Source organism: Taurulus bubalis (genome assembly GCF_910589615.1).
Source record: "Taurulus bubalis genome assembly, chromosome: 8".
In the NCBI taxonomy this organism is placed as follows: Eukaryota; Metazoa; Chordata; class Actinopteri; order Perciformes; family Cottidae; genus Taurulus; species Taurulus bubalis.
The window spans coordinates 16,663,847-16,688,286 of NC_136596.1; the positions used below are offsets into that span (position 1 = coordinate 16,663,847).

Below are 24,440 nucleotides of genomic sequence, written 5' to 3' on the forward strand. Positions count from 1 at the left end.
GACTCTACAGTGGAGCTGACCTTTGTGTCTGCTGAGAGAGGTCTGTGTCCAGAGGGCAGCTAAGCCAAGCTAAGTCAAGCTAAGCTGCCAGTATGGATCTCAATCACAACTGGGTGAAGAAATCTGAACAGAGATCAGGAGGTCATCTCTCGCAGGCATGGTTAGCCGTTGGTGAAGAACTCTTCATCGATCGGCTCAATGTGATAGATATTGGCCTGAAATTGAGCAAACTGGCGGAGGCAGGTTTGTTTCCTGGCCTTACAGCCTTCGGGCCCCGACTCAATGGGCAAACAGCAGGGGCACCAGTGAGACATCACAGTACCGGCGCCAGCCTCAGTCAAAGTCCCCGCCAGCTCCCTCCCCTGAGTCCCTGCTGCTCTTTCACTCATCTCTAGGTGAGCACAGAGCTGGTGCCTGACCTTCATTCTTCTGGTGCCGAGTCTGACTGTTGTTTAAATTCACCAGGGACGCCCGCTCCTCCCTCCTGACCCATTGATCTAGATGTATTACAGGTACGGTATTCTTGAGGATTGCAGGGGATTTGTCCTATAAACGTAAAATATTGTATTTCTACGTCCAGCCATGTTTTATTCACAAGCTCCTTTTCTCAGCATGAAGACCAATTCGTGGCCACTGGACTCCAGAGGGTGTCTCCCTCCCTTCAGGTCTCTTTTGAAAATTAAACGATAGATCCTTCCAGTGCATAATATAATTAATATTTGGCGGGGGGATTTGTCCTGTCAGCACGTTGTCATTGTGACAGTCAAAGTTCATCCGTAAATCGTGTGCACTCATAAATAATTTACAGTTGAGAGCATTTCCACGTGACTAAAACATCAATACAGTGAACTGTCGTGTGAATCCTCATGCAAAACTGACCAAGCTGCTCAGATGAAGAGTTCTTGAAACGTCACTGGTTGCCCTTCTTTTTAAGTTTCTGATGGAAACAATACAGCATAAATCATTTCACCACTAAATCCATTGTATGCTGCTGCACTTTTTCAGGATCAGTGCCAACCATTTTGTCTTCAGATGTTCTCTTTCTTACCATGCTGTTTCACAATCACACTGGCCTGGTCAGACATTCAGATGAAGTTTATTATTTTATTTCAGTCAGATACACTTACAGTAAGTCAAGGTATTGAATATTTAAAGCGTGGAGTTATACATTTTGATTTTTGCAGAAAAGGCTCTGCTCTTTAAGGGACCTCTGAGAATTTGAGCAGTAACGAGGATTCTGTGGGAGATTGGTTCCCCCTTGAAGGGAGAGATCTATTTTGGAACATACAGCTGCTTTCTGGAGACTTGTCACTAACATGATATGATCAGGCATCCAGCAGAAACTCTCGGAAAACTTCAGCCAAAAATGTGTAAAGCCAATAACTCCCTGTAAGAACAAACATGGATGTTTGTACACTTGTTTTTGAAACAATTAAACCAACGAGAGAGAACATCTAATTAGCTACCAGTAGAGGTGCTGGTAGTGTTTTGTATTTTACCTTTGGACAAGGCCATGCTAGCTGTGTCCACTTGTTCCCAGTCTTTATGCTCAACTAAGATATTTTGCTGCTCATTGTAGAATCATATTTAACATTCCAATATGAAAGTGGAACGACATTCTCTCAACAAGAGAGCAAAGAAGCTATTTTGAAAAATGTGAAACTATTCCTATGATACACACACGTGTTCAATGAACAATACAAAAAGCACATTAAGATGAGATTGTGATGGAGGGAGCTGTGGCAGCAAACCCGATTAACAGTAATCAGTAATCTACACTCGTCTATAACAGCAACCAGCCTAACAATTCATCTCATTCACATACTGACATTTTGTGTGTGTAGACTTCCACTATATAGTATGAAAGGGAATGAAGTGCCCACTCAATAATGCTACTGAAAGGATTACTATCCCGATTTTCAACCTGCTTTGTATTGTTCCAAAGCGGGAGGTTTGTGTAAATGAACGATAGTCGGCTACCCCTCCGTGGTACCGGTGCCCAGAGCGTTGGAAATCGGCAACGTAGTCCCCAAACATGCCTGCACCCATTTATCCTGTGCATATGATGCTTCCATAATCTCCCATTACCCCTCCTTTTAAACTGTCACTTCGCGGATCCACTATCAAAGCAGCCACCGGGTTAGTCTTCTCCCTACCAGCCACAGCTAACAGTAATGAGCAGATCAGATCTCTGACGGGCATCTACAGGGCACTGCCAGTCACTGGAAATGGGCTCTTTGTGCACCACGTAATGCCGCCACCTTCATCCAGTGAGCCGGGAAGAAGAGAGGGAAAAGGGGTACGGGAAGACTGGAGAGGAAGTGGCTCATTGTTGGACGAACAAAGAGTGGAAAGAGAAAAGAAGGGAGCAAGAGAGAGAGATCCTCATTAAAAGGCAGTGTGTTGGCTACACAACCATCCCACCACTTCAATGCGCTGTCATGCAGTGATGTATCGCTCTGCATGGTGCTACCAAGGCCTTTATTCCCACTCTCCTCCATGTTTCTAGTTTCCCAATTAAACGCCCACTGGAATGGAAGGGAGGAAGTGCCACATTGAGCATTGCACAATGTGGAGAGAGAAGCTGATGAAAGGACATGCCTCTTTTTGTCTGCTTAATAGCTTCAGGACATTGTCTGAGTGACGTTTAATGTCTACAGCATATCATTCCTTCTTCCCTCTACTCCCATTACCGTTTCCTTGCACGTACGCATGCCTTATCGCCAAAGGAGGAAAATGTTTATCAGAACTCTGAAAATTTCATTCAGTGTAGGCGACTATTGGCATACTTCACGGCCCCTTTTAATGGTTTTGCAAGAAAGATCATAAAGAGGAATTCATTGTTATGATAAAAGCACCAAATTAGATGAACTGGTTATAGTTTTGTTTTTACTACCCAGATTTGTGATTTTGAGTTCATCTGGTGAGCTAGTTGGCTTCAGGACAGCCACGACAATAAGGGGCTGACAGGAATACACACTAAGCATAAACACTGTGTGTACCACCCTCTCTCGGCTGCACCATGAATAATGCAGGCTCTAAAATCCCCAACTCAACACTGTGCTTGACCTGTTCATTTGTTGTCGTATAGCCAGGATGGCGAGGCCAGAGTGTGGATGTGTTAGTGCTGGGTAGAAGCAGAGGCTAATAGCAACAGCAGGACGGGCAGCAGCTTAGCTACTTCTCATGCTACCCGTGTCACTCAGGCTGACACTATAAATCTCACTTATTTTCAGATCCAACCGAGACACAGGCAGAAATTACGGCCCAGAACACATTACCAGCCACAGCAGCGTGCTGAATGCTAACACAGAGAGAGAGAGCGAGAGAGAGAGAGCCCTGATAAAGCAGACGGGCAGTTCTCCCACAGATTATTGAACAAAATCTGTGCGACTTGAGGACATATTTGCTAGTAAGAAAAGCACAAACAACTGCAACATGTTCTTCGTTTAAGCATTTCTATGTTAAGTGGTACACACATTATCATTATTATTCATACTAACAGGAGAAGAGAAAATAACCAAAAGAGGATACATGGCAATAGGGAATCACAAATAGATTAAGGACAGAAAGATGAAACAAGTAAATTATGACTCAATGCTCATTTTTACTTCACTTACTAGTTTCAACAATACAGGTTTGGGCTCCAATGCAGGAAAAGGATGAGGAGGCAGCAGGAACAATTAAATCATTTAATAAAGAACCATTTTCACACGCTGAATGTCCGATGGCAGACAGGAAACAGGCAGTAACCTAATCCACCGGGCCCGACCACAAGAAATACATTTAAAAAATAGGTGAAACACAGCACCGTACGAGCTATGACGAACTGACAATGAAACAGGGGAAGCACAGAGGGATAAGACACAAGAGGAACTAATCCGGACGGGGCAGAAATCACAAAGGTGGGAAAACACACAAAGATAAGAAAACCAAACATGACAGATGAGGAGTGAACTTTCAAAGAAAAGCAGAGGATATAAACACAAAACCTACCATGACCCATTGAGGTATTTTTATGGTTTTATATGTAATAGCATAGATACCACTCGAATACTCATTTGCTTGGTGTGCATTATTTTCAGATAAGTGTGTTACGTTGATACACTGGATTACCAATCAGCCATAGTGAAGAACTGCCAGGACTGCAGGCTAACTTTGTGGTGAATGTTATTGTTTGATTATTTGTAAATGAGTTCAGTAATACTGTATACATCCCCAACAAACACAATCTAAACTGGAATGACAGGCCTTAATGTCCATAATTACATATTCTTATATCTTTTGATCTAAAAGGGACCCAAAAATGTGACCCTAAAATAATTATGGTTTTATGGCTCTTGTAAAGACAATGCCTACTATTCTATTTAAAGAGCCTATTGCCCCAAAAAATAAAAAGCAATATACTCCACTGTGCACTTTGTTGGTCAGTAGTCATGATGTTGTGTAAGCAATTTAATCCAATTGCACTTCTAAAGAATATAATAATATAATAATAACCACTGCCACTTTAGCAGTAAATAATAGACAGTACTTGTGACCAAAATGAGGACACTACCAACAGGCACTGACCAAACTGCAATTTAAATGTTGTGGGATTTTGTTATTATTGATTGTTATTTGATACAAAGGGAGAATGCTTTATGACAGAAAATGAAAAGATGTGTTTACTTTGCAACACATCTGCATCATGTATCTTCTACTCAGGCTGTTTAAATCAACCTACCTGTTGATGAACCTCATCTGAATATTGTTTCACAGATGTTATCAAGGATTACTATTGTTTTTTTAAATCCTTTTTGGAGTAAATTCCCACATGACAGAAGAGAACGGGGCATTTAGTAACACCGTTACATCCTGCAGGCAATATACCTGAGAAACACAAATTGCTACTTGTTGCACCTTTTAATGTTCTATAAATAAGGAACATAAAAACAAAGCAGCTACATAACTAATTGTTGAATACATTTTGGTCATATTCCCCTTTTCAATAGCTGGCGTCTCATGTAAGAAACTCATTAATCTCTGACCATAACAGAAACTCTCATCGGGTCATTTTTCCAGTTTCCCAAATGTCTTCTTTCACACGAAACTGTAAGATATTCAGTCGAGTAATGCTGCAGGTCTCCATTCTGTGTTTAATTGCGCTGTCTACCTGAGTGTTGGACCATTGATGCATCACTGTGGGATCCCGCTGCGGCCTATTACCGCCAAGCTCTGCTCTCTGATGCTCTCAACCTGCTGGGTCATCTCCAGCTGCTGTAATATAACACTAGCCTCCGCTTTCACCAGGTCCCAACCATTTACCCCATCATGTATTATAGATGACCCTCTGGAAATGGAGGAATCCCAGCAGACACAGAATTAATTTACAGCAACACTCGATTTTAAGGGGAATTGAATCAAAGTCAGAGGCACAGGGAAAGGAAGAGGGGCGGTTATATTGCTATACAACACTTTTTACAGTCTATAAAATTGTAATGAAAAGCCATTTGAAGATTAAGTGTTTTTTTGTGATTCATAGCTATCTCTTGCCTCAACTAATAATCATTTCACTCCAAAGCTGACTGGTCTCAGTAATTGATGCTTACAAACGACCAGGCTCCTTTCAACCAAACTTAATCCTTCTTTTTCTCGCTCACAAACACAAGGGGAAGTGTTTAGAAACTGAGTTAAGAGGGCAGTGTACAAATTGTGTGTTCTTTCCTGGTGACAATGGGATACCCATGAATGTGCTTACAGGAAGTCAGGCACTGTAGATTGCTCCTGTCTGCGCTTGTCTGGTTTAACAATATTATTCAAAACAAATGTGACAATGTATTCAACAGGCATCACTTCGGAGTAAGATTTCAGTGTTAAAAGAAAAATAATAGCTTCCTCAATAGAAAAGCACTGAATTGTCTTCAGTGCTGGCAAAGCTTCAATATAGTGCCAAAAAAAGGTGTTTTGGGGTTCCTTCCCATTGAAATTTTGTAAGATCATCCCAGTAGTAGACTAAAAAAAACATAGTACAATAAGAGGTCTTTGACACGCTGTGCAATTAGCTATGGAAAGTAATTTCAGTTCCTCAATGGCAAAACAGCCATGTTCGTTACACAGTACAAGTAACACTTTGACCTCCAAGGCAGCTTTTTACTGAACTGTCCAGGGATCCATAGCAATCTTTCTAATTAAAGAGACATTTCCAATCCAATGTGGCTTTAGAGAGAAAAAGTTACCTCAAACTCATCTTAATTGGCCCCAATTATCTTCTGTGACAATAGTGGTGTGTGGGAGAATGTGTGCATGTGTAATGAAAGGTTAAGATTTATGTTCATAGTGATGAATCTGTGCCATCAAATTTAAAGAAACCATGGCTGTCTAGACTGCTGAGGCACCTCTAATACAGCCCAGTGGTAAATTGCAGCTTTAGTCACACAGAGGCTATGGCTGATTGGCCAATAAGTACTTATTTACACAAGACTGAATAACTAAATATTTAGTCACAATTCGAAAATTATTATAATTATAATTTCTGTGCATAAGAGAACTGCAGTCAAGTTTTTACTTTATAGTGGGATTCATGTGGTCTGGTGTGGTTAAGTTACCTTTATAGCACATATGTGAAGTAAATGTGTTTATTATTGATAACATAAACATTAATGGGCAGACACCAGACACAGCGACACAGAGATAGTTAATGCATATGCACCATGGAGTGTACATGGTTAAAATAAGGATATTTTATGGATAAGAAAGCTAAAAGAACACAGTTTGCTGAATTTTATTTTTCCATTCTGTGAAGATTATCCAAATGCAGAGCACAGTTTCTGCATTTATTTCCCCAGTAAACTGCTGGCATTACAAACTTCTGCTCTGCAGTTTGCCAGCGAGCCTAAAACACTTTAAACCTTTAATCTCAACTTCACTTTTTAGGGCATATGTTTCCTGGTACCACTTGTGTTTTCTGTTTACTGCACTTTGCATTCCTGTCAGAAAAGCCCTTTATCAATAAAATGTAACACTGATCATTTATGTATGAGCCTGATTCTATGATGTCCTCTCCAATCTGTCCAACCTCCCTGTGGTCTGGGAGATAAATGCTTTAGGGCAGAGGGTTTGCTGGAACTGTTTAGTTTTCACATTGAGAATAGAGGCCAAACGTATCACTGAAGGTAGAAACGACATTCACTATGTATTCCAAACAAGGCAGTGTTTGAGACGTCTTCTGGGCAATTATACATGCACAAGAGGAGGGTAATCACAACCACCACAGTGACTGCCAAGAGTGCCATCAAATTGCTGTGGATCCAGGACACGATGAATAAAGGCCACTGCCACAGAAACACTCAGTGCCTTCATGTCACTGCATCACTGTGCACGGTGACTCAGCAGAGAAGTGAATGACTCATAGAAAAATGTTGACGTATGAATAATTTCACCAAATGAAAATACGATTATTTAAGCGTATAATTTGTCTCCTGTTGATAATCAAGTGAAATCAAAATGTTATCTGCCGATCAGTAATATTTGTGACCAGCCAAGCACAATGTTATGCTAATTAGTTTAATCAATTAGCTGGCTGAAGAGCGTGGCAGTGAGGACAATGTTTTGTTTTCATCTTGACAAATTGCAATTACAATAATTAGAGAACCCAGAAATAGTTATGGCTCATTTCATATATCAACTCAGCTTAGAAACTCAAAAGTAGCTATTCAAAAATCAATCAACATCAAATGTTTGCACCTTTAAAATATGAATAATGTATTTCCAGGAGAACAAAGGTGCATAGTGTACCTGGTCCAGCTGAATTTAAATAACAAAAACAGATACTTTTAACTGCTGCACCACCGTCCACCCAGCAGTGGATCTGATGAGCAGTTTGCCCGATAATCACTAATTGAGCGCTGCAAAACCTCCTAAGCTCATTTTCAATACTATTTATATTCTTTCTGAGCTTGTAATCATGAAGGGTCTGGTATTGGATGGTGGTGGATTAGAGAACATTGCGGCGCTCATCTCTCTGCCTCTTTCCGTCTCCAGGACTCTGAGATTCTGAACACCGCCGTGCTGACTGGGAAGACAGTGGCTGTCCCTGTAAAGGTGGTGACCATTGGAGTCGACACCTCTGTCACAGACGTCTCCGAAGCAGTCAAGTGTCGCACGACAGACGAAGATGTGGTCAAGGTCAGTAAGATGAATTGATGGAGAAACAAGCCTTTCCATCCACCTGTTTATGCACATTTTCCATTTGAGCAAAACTCAAGAAAACCTGAAAAATACAATTTAAATATATTTTTAAAAGTTCTTACGCTTGGCTGAGGTGGACAAGTTGGTATATTGAAAAAACTAAAACTAAACCAAGACAAGACAAACAAAACAACCGCACAGGACTTTCACCCAGAAGACTGCTGTTTGTTTCCTATGTGAAACAAGTTCTTTAACATATTTATAAAACTTTTCTGGGTTCAGGAACGTCAACACTCAAAGTATCCCGTGGTTTGCAGAAACATACAATACCAACATCATTCCTGGTAACTGAGATGAAATAGGTGTATTTAATGACTGACACAACACAGGTATTGTTTGACAGACACTACATTAGAGCTTATGCGAAAGCAATACTGTGAATATTAAAAATGTGATGAGAAGATTTTCTATGTTTAGCACATCTATATAAATCCTCCAGAAAGGATAAACAAACACCAGCAAACAACATGAAAGTGTCTGTTTGATATGCAGTGCTGACAGGTTGCTCAAGTGTTCTTTTATTTTTAGAGCCCCTTTCAAACCTGGGGCACGAGGCACAGCAGAGCGAAAAGTCCCTTATAAAGTTGAGCCCTGGTATCAGTGTCGCTCTCCAACAGAATTCCAATGACTTCTTAATAATCTGCAGAAAGACTCAATAATAACCAGAGAAATAAATCACATCTGTTCGTGTTCTGTTTCCAATTATAAGTGGCTGAGATGTTGCTGGGCATAGAAACTGCACCCTGCTGTGCCAGGGCCTCCTTCCAATTGTGTTTGAATCTGTCAAGATCAGAATGGACCGGATGCAGAAACTCAAACGGAAGTCATGTACACCAAAGAACAACAATGAAACAAAAGCATGAAGTAAAAATATGATATTTTGCCACAACGATCGACTTCATCATGTCTGATGCGTGTGTGGTGGTCATGGTTAAGTGAGTTCAGAAGGAAATTAAAATGTAGTCAAAGGAGTTTAAAGAAACAGCCACAGCTCTGCGGCTGACATCTCTTGGTCAGAGCTTTCGTCCTGCACTCTCACTCGTGCTCACTCAGGGAAGTTCTTCTTTAATCAAGCCTGGGTTCATGTATGTAAACATGACTAATTTATCTAATTTTGACCCGGGGGATTAGTGAGAAGTAAACACAGAGCGACATTAAACTGGAATAATGAATCACTGTGCACAACAGATGATGACCGAATGAATTGCAGTGAAATTTTAAGAAATACCCTGGGTCACATACTTTTTCTTTAAATCTCTTTCAAGAAAAAGAGGTTTAAACTTATTTAAACACATTTTGTCTGACATGTAGCCTGACATAAGGCTCTGTCTCCATTATTTATCATGCACATGTTGAGCTTTCTGGTTTTGTAGTTTTGAGTTCAGTGTAGGGCCAATTGCTTGGTTAACTGGCTGTGAGTGGGTTTCATAGGACCACACAACTGTGCATCTACAACTGTGTTATAGTTCTCATTGTTGTAACTGCAGCTATACAGTTAGGACATTTTCAAAGACTAAAAGCAGCTTTTATCAATGTCCTTATATTACAATGGGTCACATGACTACTTTTATGTGTTTTAGGGGTCAAGGACAGCAAACGTCCAAGTGAAAATAAGGGACTGAAGCCCACAGACTGATTTGTTATTGCAGTTTTATATATATTTCTTAGATAAAAAGGTCCAAACATCATGCTTTTTCGGGAATAAAGCATGTTTCCGTTTAACCTGCGACTCCTCGTTTTTTTTTCTATAGAAGAAAATATTTCAATTGCTCACAAGCACACACACACACACGCACACACACACACACACACACACACACACACACACACACACACACACACACACACACACACACACACACACACACACACAATAATATTGAAACAGCAAAATCAAAAGCACAAAGATGTTCCTCAATTATGTTATGTGTAAATGAATTTCCAGAGCAAATAGCCATGAACTCCACTTACTCATGTGGTCATGCTTTTCAATTCAATTCAATTCAGTTTATTTTGTTTAGCCCATATATAGCTATGGGCTCCTATAACTACTGCATATCTTCAGACCTTCCCGTTGCATTAAGTGAGCGCTGTAACTTACACAGAGGAGTCTGAGCGGCTTAATTGCTTCTGTCAAGCCGACTGTGTGTACAAACCAGAGACAGGCTCACCCCACCTTCATGCTCCCTACTCCCATCGTTTATATCTGCTGTGGATTGTGTCCGTCTGGTGAGTTGTTAATTTCCTGGGCTAGATCCAGAGACAGCCTTAATGTCCTCTGTAAGTATTCTCCCGCTAGCTGCCTAATGCGTCTGATTAATGTGGCAGTGGATTCTCCTGGACGTTGATGATACTTTGTGAATCGGAATGACGGAGAGTTTGTAATTCACAGAGACAGTCCCACCCTCGGCCACAGCACACATCCTGCTGGCAGAGTGTATGAGGGGTTAAAGGCTGCTGATTAATTCAGGGTGTCTTTTTATGTTAAAATATTGATTCGGAGCTATGTCGGCCAATGATACAGCACAGCAGGAAGGTGTAAGTCTGTCAGTGTAATGTGTTAGGATGTCAGCTGTCATGTTTGCCATAATTGTTTCCGCTTAGATTATTTGGGAATAGATCAAAGAAATGCCAGCAGGCAGTTCATTTCCCTGTCATGGGACATTTTAGAGCAAACCTCTATGCTAATAAATCCCACACTCATTACACGTTCTTTTCCTAACACAAATAAGGGGAAACTGACTTCTCTGATTTTTGTGAATCTGGCAAAAAAAACTAGACCGGTAGGCATAAACATATTTGCCAGCAACATCGTCTTTATTGATCATCCAAATCACTGTTAGATTTGGTTAATGAGCCTTGCATGAAGCCCACTCAGATGTTGTCTCGCCTGCGAGCTAGCGCTTATGTGGACGGGTTGCAGGGCCCCGACTTGTGAGAGAAACGAGCTGTTAAAGGCACTCCAGTATCAGCCGACTGAGTGCAGTGAGAGAGACAAACAAAGAGGGCTGATAACGAGCAGGGACTCCTCTGACATCTTCATCCGATCAAACCCACTCTCACACTGGAAGCTCTGACGGAGCCCGGTCTGATCCATGACCGCCTGTAGCCAGGGAGCACCACCGCCCGTGTAGAAATGTTTAAAAGCTTCATTAAGCTACTCTGCCGGTCCCTGTTACTTTGGAGTGTTGTGCTGTATTAGTGCATGAGCAAGGTGTGCTCATGCAAGGTGAACGTGTGCCTTGTTGTATTGGCTGTAATAACAGAGCACCACTGATCCTCCAGTCCTTAGCAAGAGTTCTCAGATGGTTGGCTGCAGCCTTGTATGGTGCCCTGCAGGCTGCCGCAGGCTTTTCAGCTTTCTTACAGGGGTTTCTAGTGATTCTTGTTTTGAGTCCACTACTTTTGTGAGCTTGCTGTTTGGTGGGAAACCTCAAAGTCAAAGTCAAAGTGAGCTTTATTGTCAATTTTCTGAAATTTCATTTTTGGTAAGAAATTAGATTTTTGTGTTCGGCAACTAAAAACATAGTTGTGTGTTCTGTTTATAGTTCAACTCACCACACAGCAGCCTTTAGGCATTTTTCTGTTGTTTGCTAACAGACAAAAGTGACAGGCACCTTCACACAATACAAAATGCGATTAATTATTTTAAATCCGGTGTGGGCGAGATTTAATTAAACTCTGTCTTCATGCTTTTTCTACAAATATGTGCAAAATCGTATTATTTAATATAACATAACTGTGCAGTATAGCTGCAGTATCATAATACACATTTCCTTACACTCAAGTGAAAGGATTTGTAAAAATGTAAGTTTGACTTTAAAATGTAATTGCTTTTCAAATGATAATAGGCACCTTGACTCATTGTAGAATTGCTGAAAGATCTTTTGTACTACACTCATATTGCATGATTGGGAGAATTAATGAATTCCTTCAGGAAATTATGTTCATTTATCTTTTACACTTACAAGAACAGTAAAATAAAAGTTCAATATGTTGCACTATTCAAATGTCCATATACTGTAGAAACTTGCATCATATTCATTTACACATTGAAAGGAATCAACTGGAATGACTGTTTTGATTAAACCAGCACTGTGGTACTAATTGTGTCACTTATTGTGTCCGGCCACACACTGGTTCTTTAGGACCACAGCACAGAGTGTAAAACAATCAATCTCAAGTATCTGCTTGTATGTATATCAACAAGATACAATTAGTTTCCACACAAGTATTGTGTTGGCTTTACTCTAGAGGTGATGTGAAGTGGAGGGAGCTTGCACAAACTGTCACACACAAAGTGTTCTTCCTGGTCACAGAGGATATCCTGCCGTGGCTTCATGATTAATGGCTGTTTATGGTTTCATCTCGTTGTGGAGAAATAACTTGGGAATAGAGAAAAAAAGATATTTCCCCAGACCATCTAATTCCATCTGGTTCCAGCTGTGGTAGGCCCCTCTATGATGGGATCAATAGGATTGACAAAGTGCCCAGAAGAGAACAGGCTATCTCTGTTAAAGACATACTGTGTCTTCTAAATAGTCTTGAGATCTTCTTTGGCTTTTGTGTATTTGCATAATGTTATGTGTTTGTTTTGCTTGCATTGCCATATGATAAGGCTTTCAAAGAGATGGAGAAAGAGGAGATTCTGGACATTAATCAAATGCTGTTACAAGTACCATGAGAGGCTTTGGGAGGGGGGGCTTCAAAGAGAGTGAGCAGCACAACGCAACAAAGAGTTGTGTCTTTCTATAGCACACATTTGGCCCACTTACGCCTTTTGCAAAGCAATTTATGAAACAGATGGCTTTGAGTTTGGTAATTTTATCAAGAGACAACTGCTCTCCTCTTAGTTTCCATCTGTTGGTTCCTCTTTTAGCTGTAGGCAGAAATATAATAGAAAAGCAGACCACGACCTGTTTTCCCTGAGGTTCAAAGATGCACTCGCTGTCCCCGCTCCCACTTTTCCTGAGTGTGGAGCACATACAGGACCTTTCATCTTGTTCAAAGTAGTTACAGGAATACTGCATCAGTGAGGAGTGTAAACCTGATAACCAACTTGGAGAGCCCAGGCTACAGTCTACCCTATGCTGTATATTGCACTGTGTAGTCATCTCGTGCAACTGTCAGAAGAGCTCAACTTCTTAATCCTTCCCTCTCCTCTCACACAGGTGTCAGACAGATGCGACTATGTTTTCGTGAATGGAAAGGAGATGAAGGGCAAGGTGAAGATGATGGTGAACTTCACCTATGGATACCTGAGTGCTCAGCTAGAGCTCAACGTGTGGATCCCTCGACTGCCCCTCCAGATTGAGGTGTCTGACACAGAGCTGAGCCAGATCAAAGGGTGGAGGGTACCCATCATGGCCACCAGTCAGAGGTACAGTGCTGCATGCTTCTGACAGTTACAGACCAAGGTGTCTCTTATTCAACGCACGTTTTTAATCTACAGTGTTCCCCTTTAACAGACTCAATGATGAAATAGTAGTTTATTCAGGTATCTCTCTGGATTTGTCAGGGTGAGATTAAACCAGAGAAATAGAGATCATCGGAAGGTGTTGCCAGGTATGTTTGGCTAATTGGACACACTATAAATTGATTCAGTCTTTACGTTACACTTTACGTTTGTTCTTTTTCCGTGACAATTCAACATTCTGCCAAGGGCTCATTTTCTCACTTCAATATTGTTGTGTCATCATCTGTACAGTGTAATTCAGGCACAATTTCCAATTAATGAGTGCAACAGCATTACGGTCATAGTTTGTTTTTTTTTCATTCTCCACCAATAGGGCTTCTAGATTTACTTGTTGGCATCACAAAAAATGCTCCCAATCAGAGCCTTTTATCCTCCTTTTCGGCAGCACCAGCTTCTTTTAAGATGGCAACGAATGGCCTTTAATACAGGTGATGTATTTGATTTCAATCATGGCAGCCTAAGATAAGATAATGATGAGACGTGTGACTGAACACCACTCCGCTTGTCTCTTCCTGACTTTGGTCCTGCTGACAGTTCTTGACTGACCTGTGCAATACAGCTTGTCATTACGACTGGCTAAAGGTTGCCTGCCGTTTTGCCTCTTAGTCGTCAGTAGAAAAGAACATAATTAGAGCTGCCTTGAGGTCAGACCTCTTCGGGTGTCTCATCACTAGCAGCACCTCTGCCAAAACCGCTGTGGCGTGTTTCTCTGCAACTGTTGGAATCCATCAATTTATGAAGCAGCTATCAACCTACCTCCAGTAATTACCTCGAGAAAAGTGTTGAGGTTGGTCTTGGCCTTTGAGTCATCCCACGCACCAGTGTGGCCGCTCTAATTATCCCTGCTCCCCTCTTATTTTGAGTGACATAGGTACAGCATTCGACTAATGCCATGGCTTGTCTGGGATGTTGCTTTCCCACCTGTGTGCTGGTACGCCTTTATCAGCGGGGACAGCTGAGTTGTGTTGTCATTGTTGACGCCGGCACCACAGCTGACGGACAGCAGAGAGCTTCGTTTCTATGTGTCTTCCACCCGTCTTTGTTTATCAGGGGATAACAGCCGTGACCTTGCAAAGTGGCACAATGCCTGTTGGTGAGAATGGGCACTACTCCACTGTCCATAAGCCCACAAGGAACTGAGTCACAGAGTGACAATAGCAAGTAGCGGGACCTTCCTTTATCAGCCAGGCGGGCATGTCGGGGCCACATTGGGTTGAGAGAGAAATGAGAAATAGAGATATCAGGCCAGCAAGTTGGATAGTCACAAAAAGTACTCACACTGTTTTTGACTGGCACTGCCTGTATGGCTCACCTCTTCCCTCCCTAAGCCGTGTCAAAACAGGGACAAGATAAGCCTCCGCAGACAGCGAACCTGAGTGTAGGCGTAGCACTCAGGCATGTACCACTCCTTTTACACATCTCTCAAGATGTGTATGTTGTGATTCCTTTTCCTCCTTGTTGTATTGTGTTAACAAAAATGTCTTGCAATTACCCTTTCTACTGTAAAACAAACTTGTACTTGAATCCCCTACAAGATTACAATAATAGAAAAAGAAATCAAGCGTCAGATGGAGCTTAATGGATCTGTATATATAGAAGCAGCCCTGCCTTCTTCTGTCTAAATGACCTTCGTCATGTTGTATCAAAAATAATATGCATCGAAATGCCAAAACAAATACAGCACACGATCCACGGGGCACAACAAAAACAAAGCATGACACACACACAAATTAATATGCAGCATCCCCTCTGAAGTCACAACTGGGCTAGAAAGTGAATGAAGCGGAAAGAAAGATTGCTTTGTGAAGCAGGTTGTTCTCAACACTGAGTGTGATTTGTTTATTAGATTAACCTTAGATTAGATTTTGAGGTGGCAACACAAACACCGGTATATCAGATTTATATAGCTGAGCTAAAACGATCCGACTTCACTATCATGTTGTTTACTCCTGAAACCATTACATCCTCCTTACAAATGCACTGTTTGAACGCCGATTCAGTCAATATGTGGGTACAGACTCCTGGAACATCAGTGCCATTTGTCAACTCATCATCTGTGAATGTCAAATAACAAATTCTGTTTACGCTCAAAACACTCACAATAAAATTCAAAAGGATTTAACTAAAGCAGTCAGTGGTGAGAAACCTTCAATTACTGCCATTGGAATAATTGGAAGGTGGTGACTGAAATCCTCGGCAGATGGTTTTCTCCTCTGCATATAATATGTAAATGAGTGGATAGTCAGTCGTGAACAGGAATATGTTAAAGGAGAAGAGAACATTTTAAAAGAGAAAAATCAACATCAAATTAATGTTAAGAATTGAGGAATCAAAATTCATGTTGGTCAGTTGGAGTCTCACGTGCTACATGTGGTGCAGAAGGTTCTTTGTGGATCAGAGTCACTCGGGGAGGAAGCTTCATACATTTGACGAAACTAAAACTATTATTGACCAGAAGGACTCCTGTCTGGAAATGTAATGCAGTGTTCCACTTTTGTGTGGAAAGTGACATAAAAATCATAAGCGAGTTAGCGTTTCATGAATATGCATTAAATGTGTCAGGTCTGCTTAGGCACAACGGATCTGCTATGTTAATCTAGTGTTACAGGCGTTTCTAAAATTGTGCCAAAAATGAAACTTTTTAAAAACACAGTTTGGAAACATGCTCAGTGCTCTGCAAAGGACTAACACCAGACGCAGTACAAACAGATTAACAGACATGCATCCTACTCTGGTATTGTGATAAGACTGATAACACCATTAATTTCCACTTCATGGAGTTTAAAAAAAACTCCAATGAATTTGATGTGTCCTTATTCATGAAGAGGAATTTTCTTATTTCCTACCAGAAATACAGTATATAGTCATTAGTGTGCAAGTTGTTTGGTCACTTTAATTAAATCTGACCAAGCCACACTCCTACACACCCAATTAGCATGTTATCTGCATGGTTTAAATATTAAACTCTTGTTTTATGTAAATTTAGATTTAAAGTTACAACACACAACAACATCAAACAAATAGTGAAATAATTTGTTGGCTTTAATTTTGTATTGTGTTTTGTATTTGAACACAACAGTAAACATGTTAAGGCACTTGGGTCCAAAATACATCTCCGGGATGTTGTCACTTGGCTAATCTCTAGTTGTTCTGGTTGAATCCTGAATCTAAAGGTTTCCTTTTAGTGATCCCACAATATCCAGAGTAAAATCATTTACTCAGTGAATGGCTGTCTTTCAGTTGCATGTGAAATCGGTTTTAAGCCCTTAACTCCAAATCTCACTGGCTTTTCTCTGGAGCGTGCAGCTAACATCTTTATTCCCTCGGCTTCACGTGCAGTCAGATTTCTCAGGGGATTCAAACAGAAAAGAGACAAGCAGAGCGGATAATCCCAAGAAAAACTGTTTAAGCGATTATGTTATTTTCTCCTCCACTTTATCATGATGGAACTTTGCTAGTGTGTTTGTGTGTGAGAGAGAAAGAAGACGGGTGCCTCTACATGCAGTATATGATTAGCAGTTTTGTTGACAGAGCACTTTTTCTGTTGGAAAGTGTCCTAACTGTGCCCCAGTGTAAAACTGAAGAGCTAGAGCAGCAATTATCAACCGTTCAAACATTGCTTTCTCAACATCTTAGTGTGCTTCATCTGTTGCTTGCTCAAGCGAAATAAAAAAAAACAAGTTATGAGCTAAATCTAATGATATTGCAGCTGTATTGTAACCATTTAAACCCAGTTTGTCACACTCAAAGCAATTTTCCTGGTGAGCAAAAGCTGAGCCCTGTTGGCTGATTTGTGGCCTAAAGTAATATAATTAGATTTCCTGGCAACAGAGCAATGAGGGAGGCTATTAAATAAAGCACTAAGGAGGTGTGTGCACATTCAGAACCCGGACCAGGTGCTACGGCATCGTGAAGGAGAAAAATGACCCTCCCTTGGTGGCTTCATCAACAACATTGCATCGTTACTTCATCTGTGTCGGGTAAACCTGTGTGTGTGTGTGTGTGTGTGTGTGTGTGTGTGTGTGTGTGTGTGTGTGTGTGTGTGTGTGTGTGTGTGCGTGTGCGTGTGTGTGTGTCAGACATCCGTTTACGTTAACTACTGCTGAAAATACCACATCAATGCAGAGCTAAAGTGCCTTTTACTGTGCCTTTCTTAGACTGTAATATAGCAATAATCCCAAACACATTGCTATCCAAAAAAAAAAAAAGTTCCTACTATAGTTTGCACATCAGGTTTTTATTTTATTTTATTTGAAGGTCCACACGGGACAGCGAGGATGACGAAGAGGAAGACAGAAGAGGGCGAAGCTGCACTCTTCAGTACCAACATGCCATGGTCAGAGTCCTAACCCATTTTGTAGCTGAGTCAGCTGATCCTCGAGGCCAAACCAGCTTCATGCTGGGCACTGATTGGCAGTTGGACATCACAGAGCTGGTGTGGGACTTCCTGAAAGTAGAGGACCCGCAGATTGCACAGCTACTGGACAGGAGGATACTGGTGGGACTGGACATGGGGATGACAACAATCCAGGTGGGTCATGTTTTAACTTTTAAAGGAGTTCATGTTATTATTTGATAATAATTCAGTTCGGGAATTATTTTTGATAGATTTGGACATCATTCTGTTGGTAATGATACAATTGTATTCACCAAGTCCCATTGCTGAGAGCTGGGAATGTTTCAACATTACTTAAAGAAAGTTGATATGACAGTCAATCAGAGAGTTTGCCAATAAATCCTCAGGTCAGCCAAAACGTATTATAATATATATATATATATATATATATATATATATATATATATATATATATATATATATATAATATTATAAAATATTGTGATAATAAATAGAAATGATGGCTGACACAATGAAAAAAAGACCAAATTGTAATAAACCTGAACTATTCTTCCACTCAACAGTGGTTTGTAAACAGGCCGAAATGAAAAGATCCGAGTTGGTAACCTTCGTCTCATGCTTGCAGCATTGTTAATGATAGAGGGAACACGAGCAATTTCAAGGTTCCACTTGTGCCAGTAGTGTGTTCATACATTTAAACTATATTCCCCATGAGCCCTGTTGCTTCATGGCTCAAAGAAGTACAAACCACTTGTCCTCCTTCCTCAGAGCTCTGCCTGCTTCTTCTTGTACAGATTCCTCCCAAAATCTAATGATGTAAAATGCAGTGCAGAGGTCACTGGAGGCTGCCAATGATCTTGGCAAAGGTCTGATTTAGCAATTACAGAATATAATATTAATCTGATATTATTATGATAGCTCAAAACTATGACAGAAAAAGTATCGCCAAATTGCACGTTCAAATTATTTGAAATATGATATTAAAGTCATGTTAGAATAGAATGTAAGACTATGAACACATGGTTTATTCCAGGGATAAACAATAACAGCAGCCAAGGACGCCGCTGTGGTCTGACAAGTACCTCCTTTGGTCGAGTGAAGACAGGTGCTTGCTGATGTGTCACAGCCTGTCGGTCTACTGCGGGCTCTTAGCAGTGAGTGGGTCCTCCCCCTCGGCCCTTTGGTCTGTCATGTTCTCCAGGCCAACTGGATGATTATCAGCCTCCTAATGGCATCTCTGTGAGTGGGCTCTGCTCCCCGCCATCGAGGACTCATCTGTCTATCTTTGTGCAGACGCGTCTCCACCTTTGCAAAAACATCCACGCGCTAACAAAACAAGCACGGAGCGGAAAACACAATGAGCGCGAAGGTCTGACAGCTGTGACTACCTGTGCCACGCGTCACACAGACTGATGTACCGGGAGACGTTCACAAAGACGTGCATGCGGGGAGTGTCACACACGGCACGAAAGCCATTCATCATAAATTCTTCTTGTCTCCGAATTGGGGTTAAAGTGTGCCTTTCCTCTGGATTGCTAGTATTGATCAAAGGGAATGGATTCTTACCTGCAGGAGGTATTGGGGTTGGATGGCAGCCAAGTCCAGTTGTTTGATCTACACAGTCTGAGTAAAGAGCTAAAATATATATTTTTGAAAGTAGGTTTTGCATACTGCGCAGTGGCTTGTGAGCTTTTTATGTTAGATGAAACACTTGGAAAGACGTATTCTTAAATCACCTATAACTCGTGGTAATCCGCTTTTTTCATGTCTGTGACATCTTCACTGCTAAGCGCTTATTGATGGGATGTTTTTGCATTCCACCTGCCAGGAATCCCTTGTCAGTCAAGCGATGTGACCAGCGTTTACTTTTTTCTGCTTGGAGTTGCTGTTGATGAAGTTTCTCTAAGTAGTGCTCTTTTTCTGTGTTCAGCTACATTTGCTGTTCGCTGCTGATTTCTCCTGGGAAAAATCTCCCCGGCCCCGGGTGTTTAGAGCAGGAAATGAGAAAGGTTTCATGAACAGGGTATACAATAGGTTGATTCAATATTGTAGAGTAGGACAGCAATAATTGATCATACCAGATTGCCACAGGTTATTGCTTGACAATCACTTATTTCAGGAAAATGTTGTGGAACAAAATCAAATTCAACATCTTTTCCTTTTAAAAAAATCCTTTAATGAAACAGTTGTAATCATTTTCTGTCTCTTTTCTTTCTTTACTGTCTTTGCACCTCCTAGGTGTTGTCTCCTTTGTCAGATTCCATCCTGGCTGAGAAGACTATCACCGTGGTGGATGACAAAGTGACCATCACAGAGCTGGGGGTCCAGCTGGTGACGGGCCTCTCCATGAGCCTCCAGCTTAGTCCAGGAAGCAACAGAGCCATCCTGGCCACCACGACCACACAGGAGATTCTACAGAGCCCCAAACAGGTCAGGATACTGTAATACAGGCCACAGATTGGGAGGCTGAACCCAAACACAGGCGATGGACAGGTGGCAAACAAGTCTCTTTATTAACAGTAAGGTGAGATGGAGGCTGGCTGAGGTGAGGGAAAAGGGATCCAGGGGAGAAATAACTCAGAGGGAAGAGCTCGTTGGCTCTACAAATAGACAAGGCAGGCAGGTTGTCTAGTACAGGGGAGAACAAGGTGTAAGATACCGTATTGCGAGCAGGCAGACAAACAAACAAACAAACTAAAACGACAGAAATGTCAAACTGGCAAGCTATAGTTAAGCACTGGCCGCGAGGCACGTTGGCAGCCCGTGAACAGCACAACAACCCCGTAGAGAGGAGCTGTTGGAGCAGGATTTTATTCAGGAAGAGCACCTGGCTTGATTGGCAGACAGGTGTGTTGATTGCAGGTGACGCGCAGGAACGTTGATTGCAGATCATGGCCAGGTGAGCAGTGAGAGAGAGAGACAGGGAGGGCAAGAAGGGGAGAGGAAATCAATACACACCAAACACTTGTCACTCAAACCAAGGCAGAGAACAAGAAAACACAGGTGTCAGGTGGAGGATCATGACAATATATTGATGTAGAGCTTCAACAATTAGTTGATTAATCAATAATCGAGAGAAACTTAATCTTAAGATAATTTTGTCATAATTTTGTCCCCAAATTTGCGTGTTCCACCTTCATCAATGAATGAGATGCTTTTCTTTGTCATATCTGATAGTAAACAGAATAATCTAGGTTTCGTGGTGTGGGCCTAATAGAATAAGCTATTTGATCATCACCTTCATATCACATTAGGCTGCATTTTTCCACTTAATTTTTTGACATTTTATGGGCCAAGCTATGAATTGATTAATAGTGGAGATAATCAGCTCAGGTTAATGGATAATGAAGATAATTGTTGCAGCCCTGTAAGAGACCTGAGGTGAAGTTTGAAACAGAAATTAAGTGTGAATTGAGCTTTGCTTAGCCACCTCGGTTGAATACAAAGAATCTAATCAAATAGATTTGAAAAAAAGACCAGTAATTATTTGCAAACACAGTTTTGCCATGTCTGATTTAAAAAGATAATAAGGTTAATTAGTTTTACACCGGTAACTATTATCTCCTAGCATTCATTTTATTGATTCTTATCAAAAATAGACTTTTGTACTCTACTGTGTATCTACTGAAGACAAACAAATTCTGCAGCCTTGATTACTGTGCTTTTCAAAACAAAAGACTTCCAGATTCCATTTCAATCTACCAGGGTCCTTGAATGAGCAATTTTACAATCAAAAAAAGCTGCGAGTGTGCATGAGCTTGTGAACACGTGTCTATTTGTTTGTTCTACACCGTCCCTAACCCTCTTAACTCCAAGGCCTGAAAGCCAGAGTGTGACAGAATGTGTTTCCTTGGGCAGCTAATAGAAACTGGAGCTTAATCTCAGAGCATGCAACAGCAACACCACAGCTTCTGTACCAAAATGTGACTCACAGCCCAAACTTTCATATTTTACTTCCCTTTCTCTTTTGCCCTGGCTACTCTCATTGTGGCCCCTTTGATCTGCCCATCAAGCGCTCTCACAAGTTCTCTGGACTACTCCTGTACATTCCTCTCCCCTCCTCCAAGAAAGGACGAGAAGGCCATTTATCTCCCCTATCTCCGCGCGCAAACTGTGAGGATAAGCATGCAGCGCTGCACTGTAAGTCCCCTGGTGTCAGTCATTAGGAAGCGTTGACAGACCACTGTGGGGATCTACTTGTGCGCCTTTGGGGATTTGTCCTTTGGCAACATTAAAAGGCAAATTGTGAAATTGCAGTCGGAGAGGGCCTTGAAATGCCTGTGTGGCAAATCCTCACCCGTTTAATGTTCCTATTTGATCTTTTCTGCTTATCTTTTTATCTTTATCCCCCTTAGTTTAGAAAGAATAGCTGCTGAGATATTAGAAATGCGCGACTTCGTGAGCTTGTATTGGTCTTACAATGTCTTCCACAACTAGAACGTTCCGTGTTTGTCGTAAGTCTAAGTGGTGCATTGACCAAAGGAACACTATATGCAAATAATCACTGTGTGCCTCATTTTTACCATTTCCCTGTACTGAGTGTAGAAGCCAGTAGCAACAAGCAATGGTCTATTACACGGTACCTGAACAACAACTGGTGAATGCTCTAACTCTTCAACAAAGAGGCTTTGCAATTTCAAAATGATTTCAGTGCTAATGCATTGAAAACAATTTGATCTGTTTCCATTCCTTTGTAATATGAAGGAACAACATGTTGTTTGTGTCACTGCTTATTTTCTCTCTTTTCTCTCTCTCTCTCTCTTTGCATGTTGTTGTTGTTGCTGTGGTGTGTGATCTCACAGGAGGCCTTGATCAGCGCATGGCTGCAGTTCAGCGACGGCTCTGTGGCTCCTCTAGACCTGTATAATGCCGACTTCTTTATCCTGACGGCCACCTCCCTAGATGAAGAAATAGTAACAGTGCAGCAGAACCCCTCGTGGAAGTGGCCTGTCATCGTGACGGAGGCGGAGGGCCAAGGCCTGCTGGTCAGGGTGGAAATGACGGTTTGCGAGGTCTGCCAGAAGTTCAAGCGCCGCAGCATCCTGGCAGCAGGGAACTGTAACGTCAGAGTGAAGTTTGGTCATAGTGACAGTTCAAGGGGAGGGAGCAGCGACTACGGCCCCGATGGAGACGACATGGAGAACAGAGGCAGGCTCTCCCCATCCCAGGACAGGCCTGGCCCTGGCACTCACTACTATGGCAGCTCCATCTCTGACATGGAGGACGGCGTGTTGAAGAGAGCCACCACCACTAGAAGCGCAATAATGCGCAGACCCAATGGGGATAAACTTTCAGATGATGGTAGGCAGAACATGCCTATTGACTTTGCTGACTTCCCTGCACAAGTGGACCTGCCCCGCGGCCGCAATATGGATGATGACCTCATTCAGACTGCTCGTGGGCTCACAGACCTGGAGATCGGCATGTACGCCCTGCTGGGGGTCTTCTGCCTTGCCATCCTGGTCTTTCTCATCAACTGCATTTCATATACCCTGAAATACCGCCACAAGGAGCTCTCCATTGAGGGCCAGGAGAACATGAACCATGCCCACGATTGGGTATGGTTGGGGAATGAGGCCGAGCTGCTGGAGAGCCAGATCAGCCTGTCGCCCCAGCAGGAGGAACAGACCTCCATGATGGACTCGAGCGGCGGGCTTGAGGAGGGCAGCCACTTGCTGAACGGAAGCTCAGCCCAGAAGAATGTGCAGGGCCAAGTGCACCGGGCAGCGGACACTGGGTGCATAGTCAAGGATAGCAAGGGAGACTCACCCACCACCAAGAGGAAGCGAGTCAAGTTCACCACGTTCACCACCATCCCCTCAGACAGTAGCTATCCCAATGTTAACACACTGACTGGAGGCCACAGCCAGGACATTAAGTGGGTTTGCCAGGACGTGGAGCTGGGAGACTCTAAGGAGTTGCGCAATTACATGGAAAGGTTAAATGACTGCGCTTTAAAAGAGGTGGCATAATGTACTGTGTGCGCTTGTAACAAACTCACCCTTATGCCTTTCAGAGGAAAGTGGGTCTGGACAGAAACCGGACCCGGAAATTGACTTGAGAATCACCCCCAAACTGCCAAAGGGTCATTTAATTAAAGAGGATTGTCATGATTCCACAAGTGACTGATGATCACTAATGAAGAAAAAATAACTATGAATTAGGACATCAGGTGTGTTTTTTTTCTTCATTTGTTTATCAGATGATTACCTTTTTATCATAATTTTATTACTACAGGGTTTAGATCCCAGGACTATGTAATATTCATTAAACATGTAGATTTTAAAACAAATAGTAACATCACTAGATAGATGTTCTGAATGTGAGTGCACATTAAATGGTTTTGGAAGTTTTGTAACATTTGAATATTAATTTCTT

The 24,440-nt window shown here is 41.8% G+C and overlaps 1 protein-coding gene across 1 annotated transcript in view; it reads left to right on the top strand.

The window, feature by feature from the left end:
- The window catches only part of LOC306740530 (transmembrane protein 132C), a gene marked incomplete at both ends in the record, with an annotated part of 127,356 nt that extends 103,322 nt beyond the window's left edge, over positions 1 to 24,034 (top strand). Inside the window, 5 exons of the mRNA XM_079222713.1 lie at positions 8,023 to 8,166; positions 13,401 to 13,609; positions 17,963 to 18,236; positions 20,301 to 20,492; positions 22,865 to 24,034. Of these exons, the coding sequence (XP_079078839.1) occupies positions 8,023 to 8,166; positions 13,401 to 13,609; positions 17,963 to 18,236; positions 20,301 to 20,492; positions 22,865 to 24,034 (1,989 nt within the window). The remainder of the gene's footprint in view (positions 1 to 8,022; positions 8,167 to 13,400; positions 13,610 to 17,962; positions 18,237 to 20,300; positions 20,493 to 22,864) is intronic.
- Between the last annotated feature and the right edge of the window lie 406 nt (positions 24,035 to 24,440).